This window comes from Takifugu flavidus, chromosome 22 (genome assembly GCF_003711565.1).
Source record: "Takifugu flavidus isolate HTHZ2018 chromosome 22, ASM371156v2, whole genome shotgun sequence".
Taxonomy (NCBI): domain Eukaryota; kingdom Metazoa; phylum Chordata; class Actinopteri; order Tetraodontiformes; family Tetraodontidae; genus Takifugu; species Takifugu flavidus.
Genome location: NC_079541.1, coordinates 7,599,625 through 7,623,982, shown reverse-complemented (window position 1 = coordinate 7,623,982; position 24,358 = coordinate 7,599,625). Strand labels below are relative to the sequence as shown.

At 45.1% G+C, this 24,358-nt stretch overlaps 1 protein-coding gene across 6 annotated transcripts in view; it reads right to left on the bottom strand.

Moving 5' to 3' along the window:
- Positions 1-21,885, bottom strand: part of usp6nl (USP6 N-terminal like) — a 28,796-nt gene extending 6,911 nt beyond the window's left edge. Inside the window, exons 1-6 of one of the 6 annotated variants that reach the window (XM_057022154.1) lie at positions 21,599-21,885; positions 17,149-17,255; positions 3,463-3,536; positions 2,169-2,370; positions 1,451-1,490; positions 1,127-1,207 (exon numbers count right to left, since the gene is read on the bottom strand). In XM_057022154.1, the coding sequence (XP_056878134.1) occupies positions 1,127-1,207; positions 1,451-1,490; positions 2,169-2,224 (177 nt within the window). In that variant the 5' untranslated portion in view covers positions 2,225-2,370; positions 3,463-3,536; positions 17,149-17,255; positions 21,599-21,885. Of the gene's footprint in view, positions 1-1,126; positions 1,208-1,450; positions 1,491-2,168; positions 2,371-3,462; positions 3,537-5,962; positions 6,290-9,337; positions 9,944-17,148; positions 17,256-20,613; positions 20,748-21,437; positions 21,578-21,598 lie in introns of those variants that run through there. The other 5 variants (XM_057022150.1, XM_057022151.1, XM_057022153.1 and 2 more) reach the window with 5 other exon arrangements.
- Between the last annotated feature and the right edge of the window lie 2,473 nt (positions 21,886-24,358).

Genomic DNA, 24,358 nt, shown 5'->3' with positions numbered 1-24,358 from the left:
GCCATTCACAAAGACCTGGAAAATCGGAGTGACTCGGGGCAAGAAGATTAAGTCTTAAAACCCAAAGTGCCGGAACAGCAAAGCTGATCGGAGCAGAGAACTCTCCGCCTGCAGCTGTTGGAGCCAGCAGGCTAGAACAGTCCTACGGGCGTATGAGCGCTGGAAGAAGCGCTGAATTACAGGAGGCAGCCTGGATACATTGAGGTTAAAAAAGGGCGCCAGACTAAGGAGCTATTGGGTAATGCAATTGACGGAAAAATGGAGGAAGGGCAGAGCGCTGATGATGATTTAAGCCGAATTAATGTGTCACACAACTGTTAATTGGCTGTTAATTAAACTGATGAGCTTGTCAATGAGTGCATCTGCTAGACTGAGTGTGTGTGAGGCGTAAACACGGAACGTAGAACCTCCATTAGAGAGTTCAGATGTCCAGCGCTGCGATTGGGTTTAAAATAAAGGGGGCGGAGCTTATCCCACGGATGCAAGTGCGTCACGCCATGTTTTAGTGACAATAATAGTTCTAATGTTCTAGCTGATTAAGGTCTAAATGGTTTGCATTTAAAGGTGCTGGTTATAATCTAGACTGATGGGTCCATAACGTCCTCCGAATATAAAATTGCCATCACCCACAGCCTGATTTTTCCATCTGCTCAGCAGCAGGCGGGAGAAGAAACAAACGGACAGACATCAAGTGCTCGTTGGCCGAGTTCAAAGGCGAGTGGAGGAGAGGAAGATGAAGACCCTTAAAGCTCTAAAGGAGAGGAGCGATGAAACCGCAGCGTCCTTGGCTTTACGAGCTGTGGACGCTTCAGATTAAACCTGGAGCTGAATGACCGGCTGTTCTCTCCCTGAAGGACAAACTAAGTGCTTCAGGCAAGGAAGGCAGAAACAACCGATGATCCTAATGGGAGGTAAACTTTGGACCTGTGTTGTAGCATCTGTTAGCGCTCCGTTATTGCACTTATCCATACCTTCCTGGATTTTCAAAGGTAATTTGTTGCTTAATTGGTGGTCAAAAACATGTTCAACACCTCCATTTAAATGCCATACCCCAAATATAACATTATTTTGAGATGTGAGGTTGTCTGGACGTCGTCAGTCAGGTGTGAGAGATGAAGCGGATCACCTTGTCGCTGTTCTTGTATTTGTCCCAGCTCTTCAGCATCTTCAGCCACTTGCTGGTTCTCTCCACCTCTGTGTGTTTTTGCTGTTGGGGAAAAAAAAAAACCAAAGTGACGCGAGAAACCTTTTCTCATGATGCCTTCATGTCTGACGGGAAATCAGAGTGAAAAGGTTTAAAAAGCTATTTTTATTTTATCGTTTTAAAGTCATCGAGCTGCTCTAGATTAAGAATTTTAACCAGAGTAGAAAATTAGAGTTCACCGAGGAGATTTTTGTTTTTGGGTTGTAACTGCTTTGAACTCTGATGTTAGGAGATGAAATGACTTGCCTTCTCCTCCACGGAGTCGTAGGATGGAAGCTCATTCTCGCTGGGGAGAGAAGAAGAAAACAGGAACGGCCTCACTCTCTCTGACGAGAACATCAAACACATCAGCAGTCGCACAAACAGGAAATAACGCTTTAACCACGCAGCGATTTCTGCTTATCCGCTTTCTTCCAGTCCCTGCTGGAGTTGGGCTTGATATTCTGGCTCCGTCTCTGCAGAGGGACGTGGACCGAACTCAGATTTGAACGGTGCGGCGGAAAATCCTCCGTGTTTGATCTGCAGATTAATGTTTTTCTGACTTCAAATGAGTCGCGAGACTACAGTTTTTGTCCTTTGCCGTCAAGAATTTGTAAAATAAACTTTGAAAGCTTTAAAACCCAGCATCACGAGAAGGATTTAATTCCTTTGTAACTGCTGCTTGTGTATTAACGAAGGGCGCCGCTGCTTTTACAGGACCACACACGTCACCGATTTGTGGTGGACGCGAGCGTCTCTCTCCGCTCCAGCCGTGACCACGACCATCTTCACGCTTCGCCGATCGGCCTCCTTTAATTCAGCGCGTCCTGTCGTCCGATTGGTGCCCAGTCATCTTTATTTCCATCTCCAACCGGTCCAGATGTTCCGTGTTTCCTCGCCGGCAGATTTATGGTTTAACACTGTTGCTCTGTGATTGCGGCTAACCGCGCCGTCTCCTGCCGCTCTAAATATAACACTAAAGTACCGTTTCTGTCGAGAGAAAAACCCGCTGACACGATCTCCCTCAGCTGCACCCGTCATCTACAACCTCTCATTTTCTCTGCGCCGTCTTCGGGAGCAGGTTTTTCGTGTAGCGGTGATCCTTACTGAACAAAGCCGAAGCGGTCAACCACTTTGTATAGGTCGAAGTTTGTGTCCTCCCACGGCTCCACGGTGGCCTCTTTTCCCTGCAACCCAGCAAAGACAAACACTGATTCCTCAACCTGGTACATTTCATGGGTTTTTACGCATTTACTGTCACCAAACACCTGAGATTTAAAGGTAATTACTGCTAGCGTGTCATTAATGTGGAACGCTTAGGACATTTATCATGCACGGCTCCAGGGTTCTTCAACCTTCCAGCTCCTTCCCAAACTTAAAATCGTGGGAATATTGATTCTTATAAGATCTGAGGGCTGGAGGGAAACAGACTACAGCCTCCACAGCCTCGAAAATCAGATTTATGGTTCCAGAACAGCTGTTTTTTCCAGCATTTTTATACTGTGATAGCGACAAAGACGCATCTCTGGGATGTGCCAGGCGAGAATTAATGTTTTAGACAAACCAAATGGGAAAAACAAAAAAGTTCTCAAGTAAATTACTGTGAAAATAAGTGCTCGGAGCTGCTTCCCTGCAGCCTTTCTGAAGTTGTTGTTGCTCTGCTGTGAAAACTGACTGATGGTGTTCCAGATTAAAATCCGCCCACGTCTTCTGGGGACACCGAATCACACCGATCAGCCACGACTCGGGGGTTCCAGAGGGAAAATGTGTTGGCGTGAGCGGCGATGAACGCGTGTGAAACGAACAGCAAGAAATCCACCTGTAGCACCGTCTGACTGACACACTGGACCCAGTGAACTCAGAAAAGGCTGCGCGGGAAGATATCCACCGTAAAAATAAAATGGAAAGAAAATCGCCACGGTAACACTGAGAAACATGTCAGTGATGCAAATTAGAGACACATCTGTCCAGACTTCGTTTGTCATCTTTATCATATTTTAAAATTCCAAAAAAAATAGAAAAAAACTCTTGGAAAATACACCCTTTAGTAAATATACCCATAGTGGAAATAAAGCCTAAATAAAGCATATCAAACCTGAAACAGATCATACAGGTTTTAAAAAAAATCTACTCGTCGCAGCATTTAATGATCAGCTGTTTAAATGACCAGTCAGAACCCTCAAGTTTAGTGAGATATAATCATAGTTACATGATGATTTGTCCACAAGTTAACAACTCTTGTAGTTTAGCATTCATCATCCTCGGTTATGCTAACATACCTTGTCATATTTAGCAACAATTTCAGCCCGCTCCTTTTCCAGTTTCACAGCTGCATCCTGTTCGGTATCAGACGCTGGGAAAAAAAGGAAAAGATGAGTGTTAGCAACAATCAAGGTAACAGAAATAGGCCCAGCATTAAAAAGCATCATGTTATATGTTATAATTAATGTCAGCAGGTTAGCATAGCCTCACTCAAGGCATGACAAGTTTTGAATGAAATGAGATTAAAATGGAAAAGAGAAAAATCCCCAGTAGATTTAAATGATCTCACAATGTGTAGAACACCACAACAGACTCGGTCAGAACTGCGTAGTGGCAGCAAATGCAATGCTAACGTCACCACCGAGAGACAATGTTAATATTGCCCTTTAAGCAAACTACTGTCAGAATTCTGAAGAGCTGAAACTGTTGGAGATCCTCACCAACACTTCAAATGAATCTGCCATCATTGAAATGATGTGTCACCACACACACACACACACACAGACACACACACACACACACTTCAGACCAATCAGAGAAGCCTCATGTAGTCAGTATGAACTGAGCCTGGGAAAATAAAGTTTTCTGTGTCTCTTGAGCCTACACACATCACATTAAATCCATTATTCTCACTCACACACACACACACACACACACACACACACACACACACACACACACACACACACACACACACACAAAATCAGCCAATGAGACTCTTCAAACTTGCATCAACAAAGTTGAGCCGCTCTTCAAAGATGGCTGAATGAAAGCACTAAACTGTGCTGGTTTCCTGCATATTTAATTGTTCCAGTTGCCCTCACAAAGACCCAAATCACTTAAAAAATGATGCAAATTCACTGACAAAACAATAAACAATAACACGCATAAACACAGGAAATAGCTGCTTGTCATCATTTTAATATCAAAATCTGGTTTTGGCCTCTGATCATCATTAACACAGCAGCAGTGTTGAGATACGTGTAGTTTCTTCTTTGACAGTTCTTGAACCCTTAACAGGAAGTGCTTGACTGTAGTCATTCTCCCGTTTCCTGTCTGGACCCCAGGGTTCAGTGGGAGGAAGAGGCTGAACTGGAATCCAGAGCAAACACACTCCTCATTGAGCTGCCCGGCATTTTTATGACAGGATGACGTTTATGTGTGTGTGTCAGTGAAAGGCCGTGAGCTGTTGAGGACACACACATACACACACACACAAACCAACAAGGCCAAATAAACAAATACGGTCAAGTTTTTCTGCCTGGACTTCCACAGGAGGTCCTGCGGTTCCCATAGAGAGCCAGACTGGAATGGAGGGGCGGAGCTTTAGTTTCGCCACAATTCTGAGCCCCTCTCGAAGCATCCGCAATGTCCCGACAGAAGCTGAGGGGACCTTAACCCCTTCCTCGGAATCCAGGATCACACCGAGATCTGCCAGAATCTCTGGATGCTCTTCAAATTTCAACGCCTTGTTTTTTTTGATCCTCAGCGTAACGGATCATAACCTTTTGAAAAGACCTGTCCCGCCCCCACCCCACTGGGCCGACCTTCATTACCGTCCCCAGCAGTGAGGACGATGTCTAACCCCCCCCCCCCGACCTGCTTGCCCTGTCCACCCGGTCGATGCTGGAGGTGACCCGTGCCAATTACTGACCGGCACCTTTTTGTTACCGTGACGACGCGATTAAACGGGGAAGCTCATCTCTAACAGCACCATGAGCCTCAGCGGGCCTGTAACAGGAAGAGTTGCAGGGTGTGTTTGTTCTTCATCGTCGCTTCTGCTAATGAGTAGCACAGACAGCCGACGCCATGGCAACAAAAGTACCAGCTTTCCCATGGTTTCCGCCGCTGAAGCCCTCCCTCGTCTGCTCTAACGATCCGTCTTTGTTCTTTATGTCACAGTCGCCGTCCCTCGCCGACGACCGTTTCTGCACGTTGTTCGTACTTTAACGGAGACGGTTGAAGAATACTAACAGCAATAATAGGCTGTAATAATAGTGTGGAATTGTTGTGAGAAGAACGCGTCTCTGGTTTGTGGGCTGACTCCAACGCAGCGTCTACGGTCCCCCATCCAGTCTGGAGAGGCTTTCATCTTTTACCAATCAGTGCTCGTGTTAAAACCAAATGACTGAAATGTGGAAACAAACAGTGGTATTAAGGAGCAGAAGAGGACACGTGTGGATTTGCTGATGTTGTGGACACAGATGATGTCACCCGCAGCAGCAAACGCCTGGTGACGCCGCCGCGGCCTCTTCACACTGCACCCATTATGTGTCATTACCCAACCTCCACAACAATCGGCGGTGCCTTTTGACGTCTGCTGCTCCAAAAAAAGAACCTGTTCTCCGGTGTTTCTAAAGTCACTGCGGAGTACAGTCGCTGTCCCGTTGTTATGACCGTTTCCAGCGCAGCTAAATGCTAACGTGAGCCAGCAGAGAAGTGTGATGGTCCTGATGGTGTTTCAGAGGAACCTGAAACACCATCGGGACCGTGTCAACGGCAGAAAAGAACTTTTACCTCGCTCTAAGCGATCCTGCGGCGCCTCGGACCTCATCTGTTCAGCCGGGCCCAACACCAGAGACGCTCCCGGCTACCTCAGCCCATCGCTGCGCTTCACGCCGAAGAGGAAATGCCAGAGAGAGAAGTGAGAGCGGCGCGCTTCGACAATGCTGCTGCTTGTTGCAGACGTCCCACTCGCAACATTCTCTGCTTAAACACAACAAGACGTTCTGTTCTTCAGAGGGAGCCAGGACGCCTGGTCCAAAGAGACGAGATCCTCCCTTCTTAAAATCTGCTTTCGGACATACATGACGTCCCTCCAAGGGTGTTGTGTTGTGGCAACGTGGGGGAGGGAGGGTGTGGTGTTCTCCTGACATCTATCATCTATCTGTGGGCTCCATCAGTTCAGGAAGTGTCTGTTTGTGGAGGAGGACTAGATAGGACCAAGGCGCCCTTATCGCTCCAGGGTCACAGCAAGAACTTTCCAGCTTTGACGCATGGAACCGCGGCTAAATTAGCGCATCACAGAACGGGATCAGACCATTATTGATATCCTGAAACAGCTGGAAGGCAGATGCAGAAGAGTTCGTTGGGTCCAGGTGTGAAACACCAACATGAGCCCCTGCTGAGTTGGACCCCCCTGATTGTTTTCAGTTTTTCTGACCTCGTCCCATCAATTTTTAATCAAATCCATAAACCTTCACCCTCAAGGACAAAGCATCGATCACATTTAGCACAAAATCAGTGCGTCCGATCAATAATTCAATAACTCCTCTCTTCTGCTCATTTAAAATAAAGAAATAAATTAAGAAGGTTGTTGTTTTCCTCGGTGGCTTCATTCCTGTTGCCGCTTCCTCTTTTTGTTCTGAATCAGAGACCCAAACTGCCAGTTTAGCGAGTGGGTGGGCATCCTGGCACCAGAGCCAGCAGCACATCCAAACGCACCTCTGACCCGAGCCTCAGACGAGTAAACGGCGCCCGGCGTTGCAAGGACGGAGGCGATACAGACGCGTAAAAACCCACAGAACCGAGATCGGGTCCCGCAGACGCGCTGACATAAACACGTCTGTCTGCTCGGACTCATGTGACCTGAAACAACAATGAGGTGGAACAGCCGTACTCCGATGCTGGGACTTTATTCCGAGCAGCTAAACGTGGGGGCAGATGAGACGGAGCTAAATACGGGTACGTCCCCGGAGAGGCTGAAACCACCTCCTCGGGCTCTTTACACTCACACCACAATTACAGTCAGAGCTAAAGATCTGTGCATTGCTAGATGTGCATTAACTGTGTTGTCTTTGGGCTGCAGACACACAACCTTTTATTTCCTCTTTATGTGGTGTCAAATTCTGGAATAAGGGTGCACGTGTGTTCCTTCAACAGACCATGAACTGGTGACATCAAGAGCTTTCAGATACCAGATTTACTGAAGTGACTGAAGATCCTCAAAGGCAACTTCCTGAAGTCGTTTCCCTTTTCCACATCTGCGCATGTGACGTGACCATCGGATCAGCTGATAACTGAGAGGTCGCCTGCTAATTAAATCTACACCGGCGCCGCCTTTATTGCATTTACCGTGTCTCCATTTTGGTTCAACCCTGGCAAATATTTTCACAACTCCGTCTGATCTAATGATGTGAGGAACCAGCCGTTTCCCTGACAACCTGACACCAGAAACAAACCCAAATTCTTTGATGGTGCCAAATCTGAGATACGAGCGGCGAGGAACATAAAACTAAGCCAGGTATGAAAATTAAAGCAACATCTCCGCAAAGTTGCCCTTTAGGAAGGACAGGCGGGCAATTATCTCTGCCTCTGCAGCAGGGATATCAGCAGGGGGCTTCGGCCTCAAGCCTGCTGGGCCTCCACTGTCTGCTGGGATGGTGCAGTTAACATCAGAAAGCACCTGTAGGGACACGTCAAATGACCTTAAACCACTGCATCATCTGCTGTCAGCTTTCACCTTTGACTCCATTGAACCAGGCTGAGCTCTTCTGCAGGGCTGATGGAGGCTGATGGAGGCAGATGAAACCGAAAGGAAAGAGCCGATTGTTGAGGAGCTGTCGAGAAAGCATCTCAGATGTTCCGTGGTGAATCGCCTCCTGATCCCACGTCGCCTGCCTCACCGTAAATATCACACTATATCACCATACAGGGTGGGGGCTGGGCTGAGGAGCGGCGGGTTCTTGGTTTGAACCCCAGTGAAGACAAATCATGGAAGGTAGTAGTAGTAGGGGAAGGTGCCAGAACCCCTTCAGAGCACTGCTGAGATACCCTTGAGCAAGGTACCACACCCACAAATGCTCATATAGGGCTCTGCGATGAACTGGCCACTTATCCAGGGGAGGACCCTGCACGTGTACCCTCCCCGTGACCCCGAAAGGGATAAAGCGGTTCAGAAGGTGAGATGACACCATCGAGATATCAGTCACGGTTAAGGAAATACTGTCAACAAGACAGGAACGACAGTGAAACAAGAATTTGCAGACGTGATGGACAGCTCGTCAGTCCCCTCTTGCCCAACTTCATTCATCACACACCAGAGAGGCAGTTGCCACACACTAACACTCGGCCTTGTTCTTCTACCTTTGTGAGGACTTTCCTAGACAAAATGTGTTAGCCAGCAACTCACCCCAACCACCCCATCTCACTCCCTAAACCCAATTCAACCTCAAAACAATGTCTCCCCCATCAAATGGTCCTTTTGAAGTGAGGACCAGCCAAAATGTCTTCACTCCTCCCCAAATGTCCTCATTTTGCGAGTAGAATGATACTCTATGGTACTCTATGTAGCAAGTACAAGAACACACACACACACACACACACACACACACGCACACACACACACACACACACCTGTTAAAGACGACTCACGGTGAGAGGTTTCACCTCAACAAGGTCAGCGATGTAATAATACACTATTGCTGTTAAAATGAATCATTTACATGCGGGAATTTATTCCACCATTATTTTAATTTTGGAAGATGACATCAGCTCTGTGATTGCGTCCGACTGCTTGCCAAGAACAATCTGACAGAAATGTGTGTGAATTGAAACTTGACATCCTGCAACAATCTGAGCGTCTCTTCCCCAGATCAACAGTTAACAGGAATGGTTCAGCTTGATTTCTGCGTGTAACACCGATATCAGCAACACAACAATTTCTCTTCGAATAAAATCGCACATCAACAGGCTGCTGTTTACTGGCCCCTCCAGCTGTCATCCAATCAGTTGAGGGCTGCATAATTAGTCGCTGCTGGTTTGTCTTATTCTCTTCTCAGTACATTACGAAGACAGCTGCCCCTCCCTCAGTCAAATTTGCCCTTCATGCGTTTACCCTCAATCATGGAACACAATCACCGATCGTGACGGCTGTTTAATGGCTAAACACACCTCCGAGCCTGGCCCTGCGTCTGGACGGCGACACCAACTCCTTGACGATCTGTAGGACCTGCATGGTCACGAGGAGGGAGATGGATGAGCTGCAGGGCAGGGGCAGACTGCTGTCGCCCTCTCACCCCCCACAACTTCATCCCTCTCCGGTTCCACCTCAGGATTCATCCTCTGATCTGGATTTTGGCATCTTGGCTGGATTCTGTTGCGTTCCAAAGACAGTGGCCAACTCTCCCGACACTCAAACGTCCTCACACGTGCCCGTTTCTCCTGAAAACAAGTCGCACCTGCTTGGAATTCCGTCCTCGCTCTGCAGGGAACGGCTCAACTTCACACCCGGCAGCTGCAGAAAGTAGCGCCGACTGCTCGTTTTGAAAGTGGATGCGGCCGTCTGGCGTGTGATGTGTGTGGTGTTCTCAGCTGGAGAAGCATCACACTCTTCACACACACGGATCACTTTGCTCCTCTTTTTCTTCTTCTGGCTGCTGTAGATCAGTCCGCGTTGTTGTCTCTCAACTGTCCGACTCCCTCACCACCTCTCCTGAATCCCTCCTCGCTCCCTCTGCAGTTGTTGCTGGCGAGCCTCTCGCGAGCCTCTCCTCACATCATCTGAACTGGGATTAATGGCCACTCACCTCCCTCCACCATCTCTTTCTCTCCCTTCGTCTCTTCTTTCCCTGCCCTCCTCCCCTCCTCTCTCTCATTGAGCTGCTTTCTGCTGCCTTTTATTCTCAAGCACATTTGCGGCGGAGAACACCGGTAGAATGAAACAGGATATTTGGAGGCGAGATATGAGCCCCATGGTGATTTACGACCAGCAGCATCCCTCACCTGCAGAAGCTCTTTACCACAACCTCCGGGTCTCACTGTCAAACATGTTTTAAAGACAAAATCTGCTTTTCATTTGTGTTTGTGCTGCTCATAAAGTTCATTTTAAACTGTAAATAAGGGTGTATAATTAGGTCAGCATGTGAATTTACACAGCATGTGCTACAGATGCACTATAGCCGCTTGGACTTCCTCTCGGATGTTTACTTCAGCTTCTGGATGAGCTCAGCACACATGTGCACACACATGCACGCGAACACACACGCAAATAATACCGTAGTCTTTATATGGCATCACTGAATTGCTGCTACCTTGAGCAGGAAATGAGTATTTGGATGGAAAAAAACAGTAAAACTAACCAGACAATGACAGTGGCGTTCCACTAGGATCCGTGCTCGGCCCATTTCCTTGTCCCAGAAACAGCTCTACTGGAACGTACCATCCATTAACATTAAAGTACTAACATCACTAAAACAAGTGAACACATCAGTTTAGAAATAGCTCAACCTAGTCTGGTTACAGCCAACACCAACTGCTGGTGATATCGTTTGAGTAATGAGTAAAGTGAGCGACCGTTTCTGTCACGTTTATGACACAATGAGCTCAGTTAGCTTCCAGCAATCTGGGAGTATAATGACTAGTAAAGAAGTGTTGACCTGTGTGAATCAAATCTCACCTTCGCCACGTTATCTCCTTCTTTTTGCTAATACGGAACAAAAATCCCTAATGATTACATTCTACCAACCCAGTACTTTGATGTATATATAGTATTTCTCAATGCATCTTGTTTCACCCTGATGTGCTTTAGCAAGTTACTACTAAACAAACTAGTCTTCATATCACATCTTTCACCTTTTGTTTTGTAGAGTTTGCATTCTGAAATGGTCTGGTTGTTAGTGTTAATGTCCCAGACAGGTGACAGGATGGAATCAGTCATGTTTGGGTCAACATGCCGTGTTTGTTTAAATGGGACATGATGCAGATTATGGTCTGCCATGGTGTCCCACTGCGGAACCGCTATCCTCTGGCGAAGAGTACTACACAATGTAGATTTTTTCCTTGAGTAGTCGTACGTACCGATACTTTGAGATAACGCTGTATCAGGTGGTTACCTGGTATCTCTACATTTTGCCTCCCCTTATAAATAAGGACAGAAGGCAGAGTGACTGAGCAGCGACACTTTCACACTGACACACAGGCGTAATAAAGTCCTCGGCTCAGCAGCTGCTTCATTTCTTAATAATAAACATTAATAATGCTCCTGTAAACAGAAGCCCGGTCTGATGAAATGTTTCTGGACTTGTTAGCAGGTTGTTCCAGCCTCACTGGACAGACTAACCCAAGGCTGCTGTTGCTATGTGTCAAACCTATAGCTGCTCCAGGTGACCACATATGTTCTAACAGCTACTTCTGCTCCACAGTCCTTCTGTCAGCTGCACAGGGTTTGTTTGAGGTTGGTGCTATCTGGCCGAGGGACTCGACACACACCGCATCGCTAACACGCCACAGTGGTGACATACACTCATCTGCTGGCATTCAGGTGGACAATGATTGAATTAGGCTGCTTGTTCCGCACATTGATTAATGCTGCCTGCAGCGCTTAGATGTGTCTCACACACGTCGCTGTCAGCCCAGAGCAACACAAATTCTTCCAAGAAACAACTGAATTTGCTTTAACTTAAAAGGTCATTTCCTAAAAAAGACAAAACAAATCTATTTACCAGTTTAAAAAAACAAACATGTGACAGATTAAGCAAACAAAAAATGGACGACGCAATTGACTCATCACAGCTAATGTTAGCAATAATTTATGTTATTGTTGCTAACTAATATTAGTAACAGCTTAGTTACACATCCAAACACGCAGGAACTTTATCCTTTTGGACACATATTTTTAAAATAACTGATGAGAAATGTCCAAATGCATAGGGAAAGTGTTTCAAAGTGACAAAAAAATCCAATTCCAGCGGACGACAATGGTCTGAACTTTAAGACCAAACGTGTAAGTGGTGAGTCAGCATTTTGCTCAGTTTAGTTCAGGTCATTGGCTGACTTTGTTGTTCTGTTTCCTCCCTCCATCCTCCCTTGACCCGGCACAGAACCTAGGCGAGCGAGGGAATGGGAACCCACGAGTAAGAAAACAAGAGCTCGGCCTCGCACTTCCTGTTCACCCTCCCCCGTGCCACTTCCTGTTTAAAGTGTGGCCTTTAGACCAACCGGGCCGCAGCCAAATTTCCAGAGTCCTGCATGTCCGCAGCTACATCTGTTGCTGTGAAATGTTCCACCTCCACCTGCTTCATTCACGTCAGCGTTTCTGACCTCAAAACTTTTTTTTCACCTCACAGCAACAAGCTTTGGAAAAGCCTGTAGATGTCCTTTATGTTGCTCCTACAAATTAAGAGCATAATACCTCATTCCATCAGAACTCTGACATGGTTTTGCTGTGTTGTGAACACTTTGATGTAAACCGCTGTGGTTTGATGCACACTCTGCATGTGGTTTTTTCTGGTGTTTTGTGACATCCCATAAAAACAAGAATCCAAACCAGCATTTGTGAAAAGAGGCTGCTTACTCAAAATTGTTGTTTTCATGAGGTCAGAGAAGAACCACAACCACATTACTTTTGTCTGCACAGTGAATATTTCCATATATCATGGAAATCAAAATTTCAAATAAATCACGAGTGCATCAGGACCACTGTGGGGATGCCTGAAGCTAATTTCAGCGTTCTCTTTTGAGCCCAACAGTCAGACTAATTACAGCATCTGTTTCATGATTAAGTAACTTGTAACTACGTGTTAGCATATTAGCTACAAGACTCTCACTGCTCATGGCAACAACTCAATCTCTTTGGGTTTTTGACTGTGCAGAACTTTAGCTTTGCCAGTGTTCCATTCTCACATGCTAGCTTACCTTTAGCTTGCCACAGCTATAGCTAAGGCCTTCGAGAAGACTAATTAAAGTAAGAGAATGTTAGAATTTTAGCACACAGTAAAGCAAAATAGGGTCATCAGGTATTGAAGATATTAATTTGGGAGGAGGGACACCATCAACAAAGACCAGTAGCTCAAATCTCCATGGTAACCAAATCCAAGTGCACAAATCCCATAAAGGTATTCCGAGGAGACAACGTCATCCAGTTCATGTTTAACAAATGTAAGACTTGGCTTTAATGATACAGTCAATAAAATCCCATTATTTTACTTTATTCATGTTTTCAAACTGGATTTAATCCCATTTTCAGTTACGGCTGTTTGTTGTTTACAGCATCACGGTGAATCTAAACCTGTGCACCCTTTAAATCATCTTTTCTATTTATTATTCTGTTGTTTCATTAATTCAGTCCTTTCAAACCTGCAGGCCTGCTGGACGAGTGTCGGCCATGAAAAGCAAATAAATGCACCGGCTGCTCGCTATAAATTTGAAAGAACTCCTTCAGCTGCATGATGGGAACTGGAAACCCCGATAAAGTCTTATGGGGAAAACTTAGCCTGCAGCGGTGAAATGAAGCTCTTTCAGAAGCAGCCAGCAGCAGAACCAGGACCAAAAAGTGCCGTGCCACGCTCACTCGCCCAGAAAATTCCATCCATCCAATCAAAAATCCATTACCTGCGTCGAGACCCTGCAGCTCCCTTCCACACAGGCACCGGACCGTGGAAGGATTATTCTCAGTTTAGTCTTCTAATCTCACTATGAAAATATGAAATCTGTTCCTACTTCCCAACTCAAAGAGAATTCTGTTGTGGCGAATCCATTTATCCTTTAATTGTCACACTGATTTTTTTCCAGCACAAAACACGGGCTCTGGTTCTGGAGTAGCTGCACCCAACACCCCCGGCCAGGTACAGAGTCATCTGTCCCAGGTGGGCCAGGATGGGAATGAATTCTACCTCTTTATTACACTGTCAGACCTGGTTCTGATGAACAACAAGCAAGTTTGATCACCTCCACAGGAACGCCATATCGAGCAAAGGCCGATGTGGATTTAGGTATGTAAACTAACACCCTCTGTTGTTGGTGTGTGTGTGTGTGTTTGCAGACTGATGCCTCGAGGATGATGGTTGAGGATCCATTTCCTACCGCTGCCGTGTTTACTGGGAGATGTAATCATATTCCAGCAAGGCTTCCTTCCTGTAACCTCCACAATACACACACGCTCACACACGGCATCCGAGAATCACTCAGCACTGCGGTGGCGAGGACAGAAGCTCCTGAGAGGAATGGAGGACAAACGGCATTCCATCGCATCACAGGGTCACATGACACAGGTAGGAGCCGTTAAATGTCAGAGTACGCAGACTTCCCGGTAACCTGGTAACCTATAAATCCAGCCATCCAGAGGGAATCAGAGGTCAACATCTGCAATATTATAATATGGCGCAGCTCTGTTTCAGCTCTGAACTGAAGCTTCTCTTCATCGGGCTGCCAAATAAATTGAATTGCGGGTAGAAAAAGGGGGAGATCTCAGAGATAGAGATCGACTGAGACGTTCGGGGATTGAACATCACAGAACTAATGAGCATTTCTATGCTGTTGTGAAACATATTAAGGTCCTGGGGTGAATATCATATTGGGGACTGTCCACGCCACTTCATTTCCTCCCAGCAGGGGGCCTCAGATGTGGATCTGACAGCGCAGCATTAATGAAACAGCCAGTCATCCGGCATTAAATCTGCACTAACTTCAATCCTTAATCCCTTTTAAGGTTCAAACTCACAGCCTGCCCGGGGTGACGAGACCTTAAAGTGGAGGAAGTGCAGCTGGTTAATCAACCTGCCCGACCGGCGTTACAAGCAGAAAGAAACGGTGCCTTTATCCTCGGGGGCATTTTTCAAACAACGACATTTCTAACAATCAGCCTGAGTCACGGAGAGGCACCGGAGTGACATCGCAGGCAGAGAACACGCAGCAGGCGAGGCGTCATCGTCACTTCAACGGCGGAGGGTCGAACCGTGAAGAAACGCCACAGACGATGCGTTCAAAGGCTGCCAGAAATGTGAGGAAATGAGCACAAACAGCCAGAGAGGAATATTAACACCTGAAGTTATTAAAGCCCCCCTCCACCAACTCGCCCTGACATCACGACCAGCAATCTCATCACGATCAAAGCAACTTCAAATGATATACTTTATATATAAAGACACACACACACACACATATATATATATATATATAATGGTATATATATATATATATAATGGTAAAATTAGAGGAGATCATTTATCTGCAGCTGATGAGTCATTCAGCGGGGGTCAAGCAGTCGTGTGGGAGTCTGTCTGTCTCCTGCAGGGCTGTTGCATGCTGGGAATCAGCTGCACCACTATTATTACCGACAGCGCTTCAAATCATCATCTCGCCTGGCCTGTGGGAAGGGCATTCGATTGGACGCAACGGCATATTTGCTCCCTGAAACACCCGTTTATATTTACATAAACAATAAAAATGAAAGAAGACGTATTTTTCGGATTCGTTTGACGAGATTCGGAGCATTTCCAGATGAGATTTGTGTTCATCTGACCCGATTTAATGAGCGTCTGTTTATTCATCAGCACTGTTGTGGTCAAAGCGAGGAGCCTCACTCAGGAAAAGTTTTTTAAAACTTTGATTCCATGAAAAAGAAGGATGTAAAGGTGCAGCAGCAGTGACAAACAGACAGATTTCAGTCACCCCCCCAATCTGGAGTGCTTTTGGCTGATGGAGATAATGAGCTGAGGATATGAAGGTTGAGATAAATAATGGAGCAAAAGGTTCCCTTCAACGGTGTCACATGACCAAGTCTGGCTTCATCAACTGTTCGTGATCTCTGCTGAAAACTGTTACGACAAAACCAATTTTGACAAAACAAAGGTTTTGGTTGTCAGCTTGTCGACTTTCTGTTACTCCTCATCGGATTAATCACTCCCGCTCAAGGACACCCCCCCCACCCATCACACACTAAAACAAGGGTGCAGAGGAAACAGCAGTAATCGGGTTAAACCTTCAGGAGGGTCTACCTAATCCAATCACCTTCCCATAAGGTTGCCCCGGTAACCCAGTCCCAGCCTCTGGTATACAGGCCTTGGGCAGAGAGCCAACACAGAGAGAGTTAACACTGCTGGCAGCAGGAAGTGTTGGCTCCGGTACAGTTTTTTATCCGTAGGGCGCTAAACAAAGAGGAGGAGAAGGTCCGGGAGGGCAGGAAGGGGCGGGAAAGTGTGACAACCTGATGCATTTCACCCTGTCAGCAATAATTTAAAAGGTCCAGCCTAAACAATGACCGCCGGAATCCATGATCCCCTTCTATAACATGTCACACATTTATTTATTCAGAGGGGCCCAATTTAGGCACAACAACAGGAAAAACAAGCCGTCCAACGCATTAGCTTGCTAACAGGTACATGCACAAGGATGGATCGAATTCAATTTCATATTTATAATCGTTTCAGGAATATAATCATCTTATTCCACGATAAAACACATGTTCAATAAGACACACCCTTGCAGTAAAGAATCATCTGCAGCCCAGTGTGAGCGTGTGTGTCACATGTATGACATTAGCGGTATATATTGCAGTCTGTATGACTCATGGGGGCCGTGCCTTTTTTCACACAGCGGCAGGTAGCTGCCCACTCGCACACACACACACACACACACACACACAAGCTGCAGATAGACCTGATGGAGTGCACACATCTGCCCTCCCATCATGCACTGCAGCATGATTTATGAGGGTGATGAGGTGCTGCTGGATGCAGCAACTGCTCAGCTGTGGTGTGTTTCTGCCATCGGGGGGAGCCGATGGACACTTGTTTAACATCTATGCGGACATTCAAAGGAGGCTTGAACACACTGCATAATCTCACTGACCACAGCGAACAGAAAATTAAAACGTCCCAATCAGCAATCGGCTGATGCTTGAACGAGGGAAGGGCCAATGTCACAACAAAAAAAGTCTAAAAAAATAAATACAAACTAAAGGGAATAAATACAAAAGTATAGCTTACTCATGGTGGGAGTCCAGAGGACGGTGGTGGGGCGAGGCCCAGGCTGGGCAGCGCTTTGGAAAGGTGAGGTTATTCTCCACTGTGTCTCTCCGAGAGGCACTCATGACCTGAGGACAGAAGGAAGGACACAGGAAATCACCATCCAGCAATAAATAAAGAATAAATCTCACCAAGGGAAGGTAAACATGAATGTCACGTCTCAGATCTGGCAGCATCACCACTGCAAGAAATCAACACTCATCCTGACCCTTCTCACTTAGCAAGGGTGATACTGAAGCTATGGTGGCTTTTGAGGGTTAAAATACATTTTTGACAAGTATTTTCTGTTCTGTTAAATTTAAAAAAACTTGATGCTGCTAATAAAGAAAACATCAGTAATAAAGTCTGTTCGTGGCTACCGCAGAAACATTCTAGCAGTCAATACTTTGATTTTTGAATAATCAAACATTATTTGCTTTAAAATTTTAAATGTATTTAATGTAACATTATATTATTATTATGATGAAACGTTTGCCATACAGACTTTTAACTGAAACAGTGAAAACCAACAGACACACACTGAGTCTTCCTTTATCGCTCTGCTACATCACACTGAAGACGGCAGCAGCAGTAATCTGATGACAGTGTACAGTAATGATAGGGTCATTTGATCACTGCAGATGTCTGCGCACGCACGTGTGTGTGTGTGGGGGGGGGGGGGGGGGGGGGAGAAGAGCAAGCCAACCGCAGATGCTGGAGGAGCCAACATCCTCTGAGGCTGCACCAGAAACCTGCACAGGTCAGCAGAAACCAGCGGCAGAGAGGTAAACAGCGCGGCCCCATCAAGACTTCGTCTGCATCTCTGTCCTCGTCTTCATTAGCTTTGCTGTTTTCATCATTATAGCCAGTCCCTGCAGTTAAAACTGCTAAGGTCTAATCGAAACGGTCATCAAAAATGTGAAAAATACAAAAAAAACGAAGTGGCCAGCTTAGTCAGCGAGCACTGATAGCTGAACCCTCTGACTGTGCAGCGATGAATGAAAATAAATCCTAAATTTCAGTAAGAGATCATAAATGTCTTAAAGGTTCCAGAGCAAAAATGTGTTTTTAAGGTTTTAAAAGGCCAACAAGTGATTTACTACAGCAGCCACAGGTCCAGCCAAAGAAAAGTCCTATTAGAGCGGAGGCTGTGAGCTGGCTTTTAATCCACCATATGTCCACCACTGCTGCCTCGGACCGCCGCCAGTCAGCCGATCAAGCTAACAGGAAGTTAACTGAGCGGCAAACTAGAAGCCCATTAAGTAGCTGGACTCAAATTATTTTAGAATCAAGCTGTTGTCTGCCTTGAATGGTCAACCAATAAGAGTTTAAATACCCTCTGCATCAGTCTTTAAACCCAGCCTGGCCAAAGAGGCCCACTGGCTGCTGGACACGAGGTTAGTTACACCTGATCTAATGCAGGAAGTGCACACACACACACACACACACACGCACGCACAGTGGAGTGCTGCTCTAAATCGGAGTATTCACAGACACTGAAATGGGATCAGCAACCTGTAAGTTCTCTGTTTGGCGATGACCTGCTGGGACCGTGGCCTGAATGGTTGTGCTGGAACGCAGGTTCCATAAGAGCAACTGGAGCACCGTTAAGGACAGATTCTGACCTGGAAAACCAGGGGTGAATTCCATCGTTTATCCCACTGAACTGTAGTCTGTTGTAAAAACTGAGCACACAAAGGTGTGCGTCCCTTAAGTGTTACCGGTTCTGGTAGATCTGAGCCTGACGTGTCCCTACCATGCAGCCTGACAAATAAACTACCTTTTCAACACACACTTATTAGTTTGTGGAGAGGCTGTGCAGCGGATACAGAAGTAGTAATTTGTGGTTGTTGACCCTAAAGACTTCCCTTTCCTCCCTGTCATGCTCCCAACAACAGCTTCCAATCCAGACACCATTGCGTGCATTTTATGGAGCTTAAACCAGATCCAAGCCCTTTGCTGACATCTATGCATTCTCAACGACGGTCCATGTAAACAATAAAGAGCCTAACATACAGCCAGCAGTCCAAACCGAATCTTCCCCACCAAAGCAGGTAAACAGCATTTTAAACATCGCTCTGCATCTGACATCATGTTCCCGGTTTATCAACACTTTTCCATCACAGCTGTCAACCGTGGGGACAAATGTAGACACGGGGAAGATCAACCACCCACTTGAAATGGAAGTTAAAAAAAAAATCAGTCAAAGTTGGAAGGGCCACATGGACCAAACAGGGATACAGTTAACCATAAGCAGGGTCTAACGTCTACTTCTGGGTAACACACCAGTACAAAGACTTTGACCGAGAGTGTGTGTGCTCGGGTACTTGCTACAGACTGAGTACCTCAGGACTTTAAAGGGCTGTTTAAGGTTATAATGTTGAGATTAGATTTGGGTTTAGGTTAGGGTCAGGGTTAATGTCGGGGGGTGGTTAGTTGGGATCTGGGATGGTTCTATTAAGGTTAACTGGGAAATGCATTAGGTCTATGAATGTCCTCACAAAGATAGAAGTAAAAGGATGTGTGTTTTTAACTAGATCATACTGCAGCATCCCTTTAGTCTGGGAAAACTTCTAAACCGGCAAAAACAGAGTGAAGCCAATAAAGCACAACTGTTTGACTGTTTGTCCTAATAACTGCTATGCTAATGTTTACTTCTTCAGCACATTTGCCAAATATTCTAACTGTTTGGTGAATTTACTCCCAGTCCAAATCCTGCAGCAGCAGGATGTCCAGGAATTTCACTTTGCTGTTTATCAGCATTTTCCATCAGAGCTGAAACCACTGCTGATCCCCAAAAGCTCGTCAGCCAGCAGCGACGGCTCCGAATGAAAGAGCTGATAAAGCAAAGTGTCTGACCCTGGGCCGCCAAACAGGGAAAAACAAAACAGAACTTTAACTTGATAGTCACTGCACCATGCAGCACCAACACCATTTTAGGATTTCATAGTTGATTTTTAAAATCTCTTCTAATCTTAATCTAGTCTGCGTTGCTCCTGTCGCACAGACACGAACTGTCTCTACTAAATCACCTGTGTTTTCCATCTGTAAAGCCCCTGGATGCACTAAGCCGCATTATCCCAGAGCAGCACCGGGAGGGTTGAATCACCCTATTGTGAAGTCAGCAACAGCAAAACGTTATGTAGTCAAACATAGTTTACAAAATAAAGACACAATTTTGTGAAGAATTTTAACATCACTCTTACTTTGCAGTGGTTTGGATTGTAGAATGTTTCGTAATGCAGCATTTAAGATGAAAACCTCCCAAGTTGCAAAAATTCTGTTGTCACATTCTTACCATAGAGTATTGATAAACCGAATGCAATTTTATCACATATATGCACGGACTTTCCGAATTCAAGCATTTATTTTGATAATACCGCTAACCTACATCCGGTTTTATTCTCGGGGTTTAGCTTTACACAGCTCATCGTTAAGATAACCAACCTCTCTCAAAGAATTCGGTATTTATCGTTACCGATCTCGTGCGCTGCCGCTGCGTCCATCCGGGCGCGTTTTATTCTGCGAAGATTCTGCGTGACGTTGCGTTAAATTAATATTTCACATCGCAAACCCAGCAGCAGAAGCGGCTATTAACCGATCCAAAGTGAGTGACAGGCCAAGCAGCCAATCAGGAGCCTGAACTCTCGTGCTCGCAGCTGAGAGGAGGCGGGGATTGGAGTAACGTCCACACCGAGCTGCCGTTGCGGGAGGCAGCCTCGCGGCAGCGATACCCGTAAAGTTTGCGGCAGTAACAGCAAGATGACCGGAAGCACAACAAGTAAAAACTAAAGAACGCGCAAAAACGGACGGACAGCTCTGTCACACACGTCACCACAGCAGACCCCTTAAATGCTATTTAACACGAAATTATTGACTATTGTCACGTTTTCACATCAAACACATGTCTTGTGTAAAATGATCATGTTTTCAGGTGAGGGCTGATATAACCACACGGTAGTTCGACTAAACAAAGTCGAAGATGATTTAGGCTATTTAAGATCTGACAAATTATATGTTTTCAGATCAATAAATAAGCCAATTCCCTTCGCAAACCTACCACGTTTGCGAATGTAACCTTTACTTTGTAGACTGATACCGGAAGTACCATCTTCGTCTGTGCTAAGTCAACAGTGGTGGGTTTGGCTAGGTAGGCCTCGGTGAATACAAATAACCACAAAGTTTACAATAATAAAACACAATGTTCAGTCTGTGCGAGGTGTAAAACAACATTAACACTTGAACACAAGCTGGAAATAAAGCCCCCAAACCTTCAGCGGCATGATTCATTTCACCCCGACGCGCTCCCGGTAATGGGCTACCGTCATTGGAACGCCGCCGTCTCACTGACAGACCCGATTCAGCAACTCGACAAGTTCTCCGACCCGAACCGACCCGAAGCGAAGCGAACAAACCCAGCGAGGTGACGCACCTTGGTTCCAACTCGACGGCTCCGCACGGTTCACATCGCTACTACGGTACTTCCCTGGACATGCTGGAGCAGAAAATGTCCATGGTCCCGTACCAGGAAGTCCGGAGCACTTCTCAAACTCTGTGGGAGCCGCGCAGGATGTTCAGCCAGGTAGCAATGCGCCGCCCGCCGGAGCCGCCTGACCCCAGCGGGGGGAGAGATCCTGCCGCCACCGCGGCGGCTGCGTCCAACCACAATCACCCACAATGAGCCGGCATTGGAATTATTACAATGACTATAATATGCAGCAGGTCGTCTTTTCTGCAAATCGAACAGCATTATTTAGAAACGAATAAACTAATTCATTGTATGCTTCGGTTTTCTGCTTCTTTATACTTCTCATTTCAGTCATGTGCCACAGAGTGTAACAGCAGCAGCAACAATCACAACACAAGTCAATAAACGAACTGGTTTAATTCAGAAACTCAAGTCAAATATCCTTTTCCCCCCCTGAATTAAAGGATATTTGACTCAAGTCAAGTTAAGATCGTTACAAATGAGCCACGAGTAAAAGGCACCAAAATCGTGAACTCTAGAAAACGTATTGACTTTGTTCTTATTGTTATAATGTTCTTTCGTATCATGTGCTTTATTTGTCAACTTTGTCACTTTGAAATAGTCTGAGTCCCAGTGACGTCATCACAAATGTAAATAGTATGACATCATGACGTTCACGTGCGAGAAAATGCTGTTTCTGGGTCTATGCTGACACCTGTCGGTCGCGTGTGGAACTGCGCCACAGCAACATATAAAGATATTATTACATTAGCTTTAAACATTCACGGCTGCCAAATAAAAACATCTAAAACAAAAATCTCATACTCGTATAAAACCCGAAAGCGATTTCTTCATACGAACTGTTGTAATATAATAAACTGTTTATATTACTTTAATTTAATAATTAATCAGAATTCACAAAAAAAAGATGTTTCCAAGAAACCGGACTGGATTTCTTTATCAAAACACGACCTTGATTAAGAACACAAGAATATTCTACTAAATTTCAGTTAAATTTATTTTTTCTTGTTCACACCCAGACCACTTACTAGCGTTTACATCACTGAAATTAGTCTCAATACACCAAGCAACAGATCAGTCGAAAATATAAAACTAATAAAATACTTTCAAACATTCGTGGCTCGGGTTATCAAAATCAAAACATCTGATACGTTAAATATTGAATATATTAATTAAATACACATTAAACAAACTAGCGACTCACCTGCAGAGTTCGCTCATTAAATGAAGGTGACCACAAAGGTGCCTGTTTAAAAATACTGTAACGGGGCTGTAGTAGGTGCGAAACAGTGAAATTAATTTACTTCTGTCATTTTAGTCGTAATGCAAGTGTAAATTAAGTGCAGTGTAAGATTGCAAGGACCAAACATTATGAGGTTCGTTAAGGAAAACAAAAGTGAATATCATTAACACAGTGAGCAATATTAGTGACGTTAGAGTAGTGTAGTATGCTAGTGTTAGTGATAGTGTAATTTTAGTCAGTCTTAGATATTTAACTGCAGATTCAACTGTAATTGAAATAATAGAGGAGTCAGAGCTTGTTAATAGCAATAATAATTCTAAATTTAATATTATTAATAGTGCTGTGGAGAAGACTGAGATAATAGAGTTTTATCCACCATTGATTTATCTTTTTAAAAAAAAAAAAAAAAAAAAGCATGTATCATCTGCGAATTGACTTATTTTAAACTCTTTTTAATAAAATGATTCCTTGTTTCCAGTACAAATAAGCATTGGGGGAAAAGGGTGTCCCTGGAAGAATTCCACTTAGCACCCAAGCGCTCACCCTTAAAACAAATTAATTAGTTTGTTACATTCCTAATTGTCTTGAAAAATACAATCATCAAAATGAAAAATGCAATCATCCATTGAAAATCTGGATGCATATAACTAATCAAAATGTTTTATTTCCTCATTTGCTTCTTTTGCATTTTCCATGTTGTCCTTTTTTACAGTTTAATCTGAGTCGTTCTTGTTTTTGAGATAATTTATTCATGTCACTAATTATGTCTTGCTTCTGTTTTTTTAACTTCAGAGATGCATTTAATCATTTTAAGGGCAACTTCTTTGATTTGAAATTAAAGAGATAAAAATTTTAAAGACCCAAAATTATTTTATTAGTGCTTTAAATTGGGGGGAAGCATGTGGGAGACAGATGTAGAAATAACACTTTGGTCTCCTGACAAAGGAGGCAAAGCTCCAGATGCAGGTACAGGGCAGCACAAACTCTAAAATGACACTGTTGGTAGTTTCAGGATAAAATATAATCACCAAATACGATATTAGCCTCTTCTAATGTTGGCACGCTTCGTCTCTTCCTGTATTTTCCGACCTGAATGTTTCCGCATGTGTGAACAGGGAAAATGGCGGCCTGAAAGGTTACCCAAGCATTTACTGAGAGCTGCGCGTGAAAGAAGCTTAAGACATGAAAAGCAAAGCGGGGGAAGTGAAGGAAAGACGGGGTCGTCACGTCGGGGCTTTTGCTGGCAGATTCCTGCCTTTAAAAAGCTATTTTAATGTCTTAAATCTCTGCGTGCAGATTGGCCGGCTCGTCTCTCTAAAGCGGCAGAGCGGCGTGTTGAACGAGCTCAGCGGCGGCGCAGCTTAGTTCAGCCTGCTTGTTTGGTGTTTGGCTGCTGGCGAGGCCGACCGCCCCCCCCCTTCCCCCGAGGAGCCTTCCACACACAGCTAGAGTGCATAATG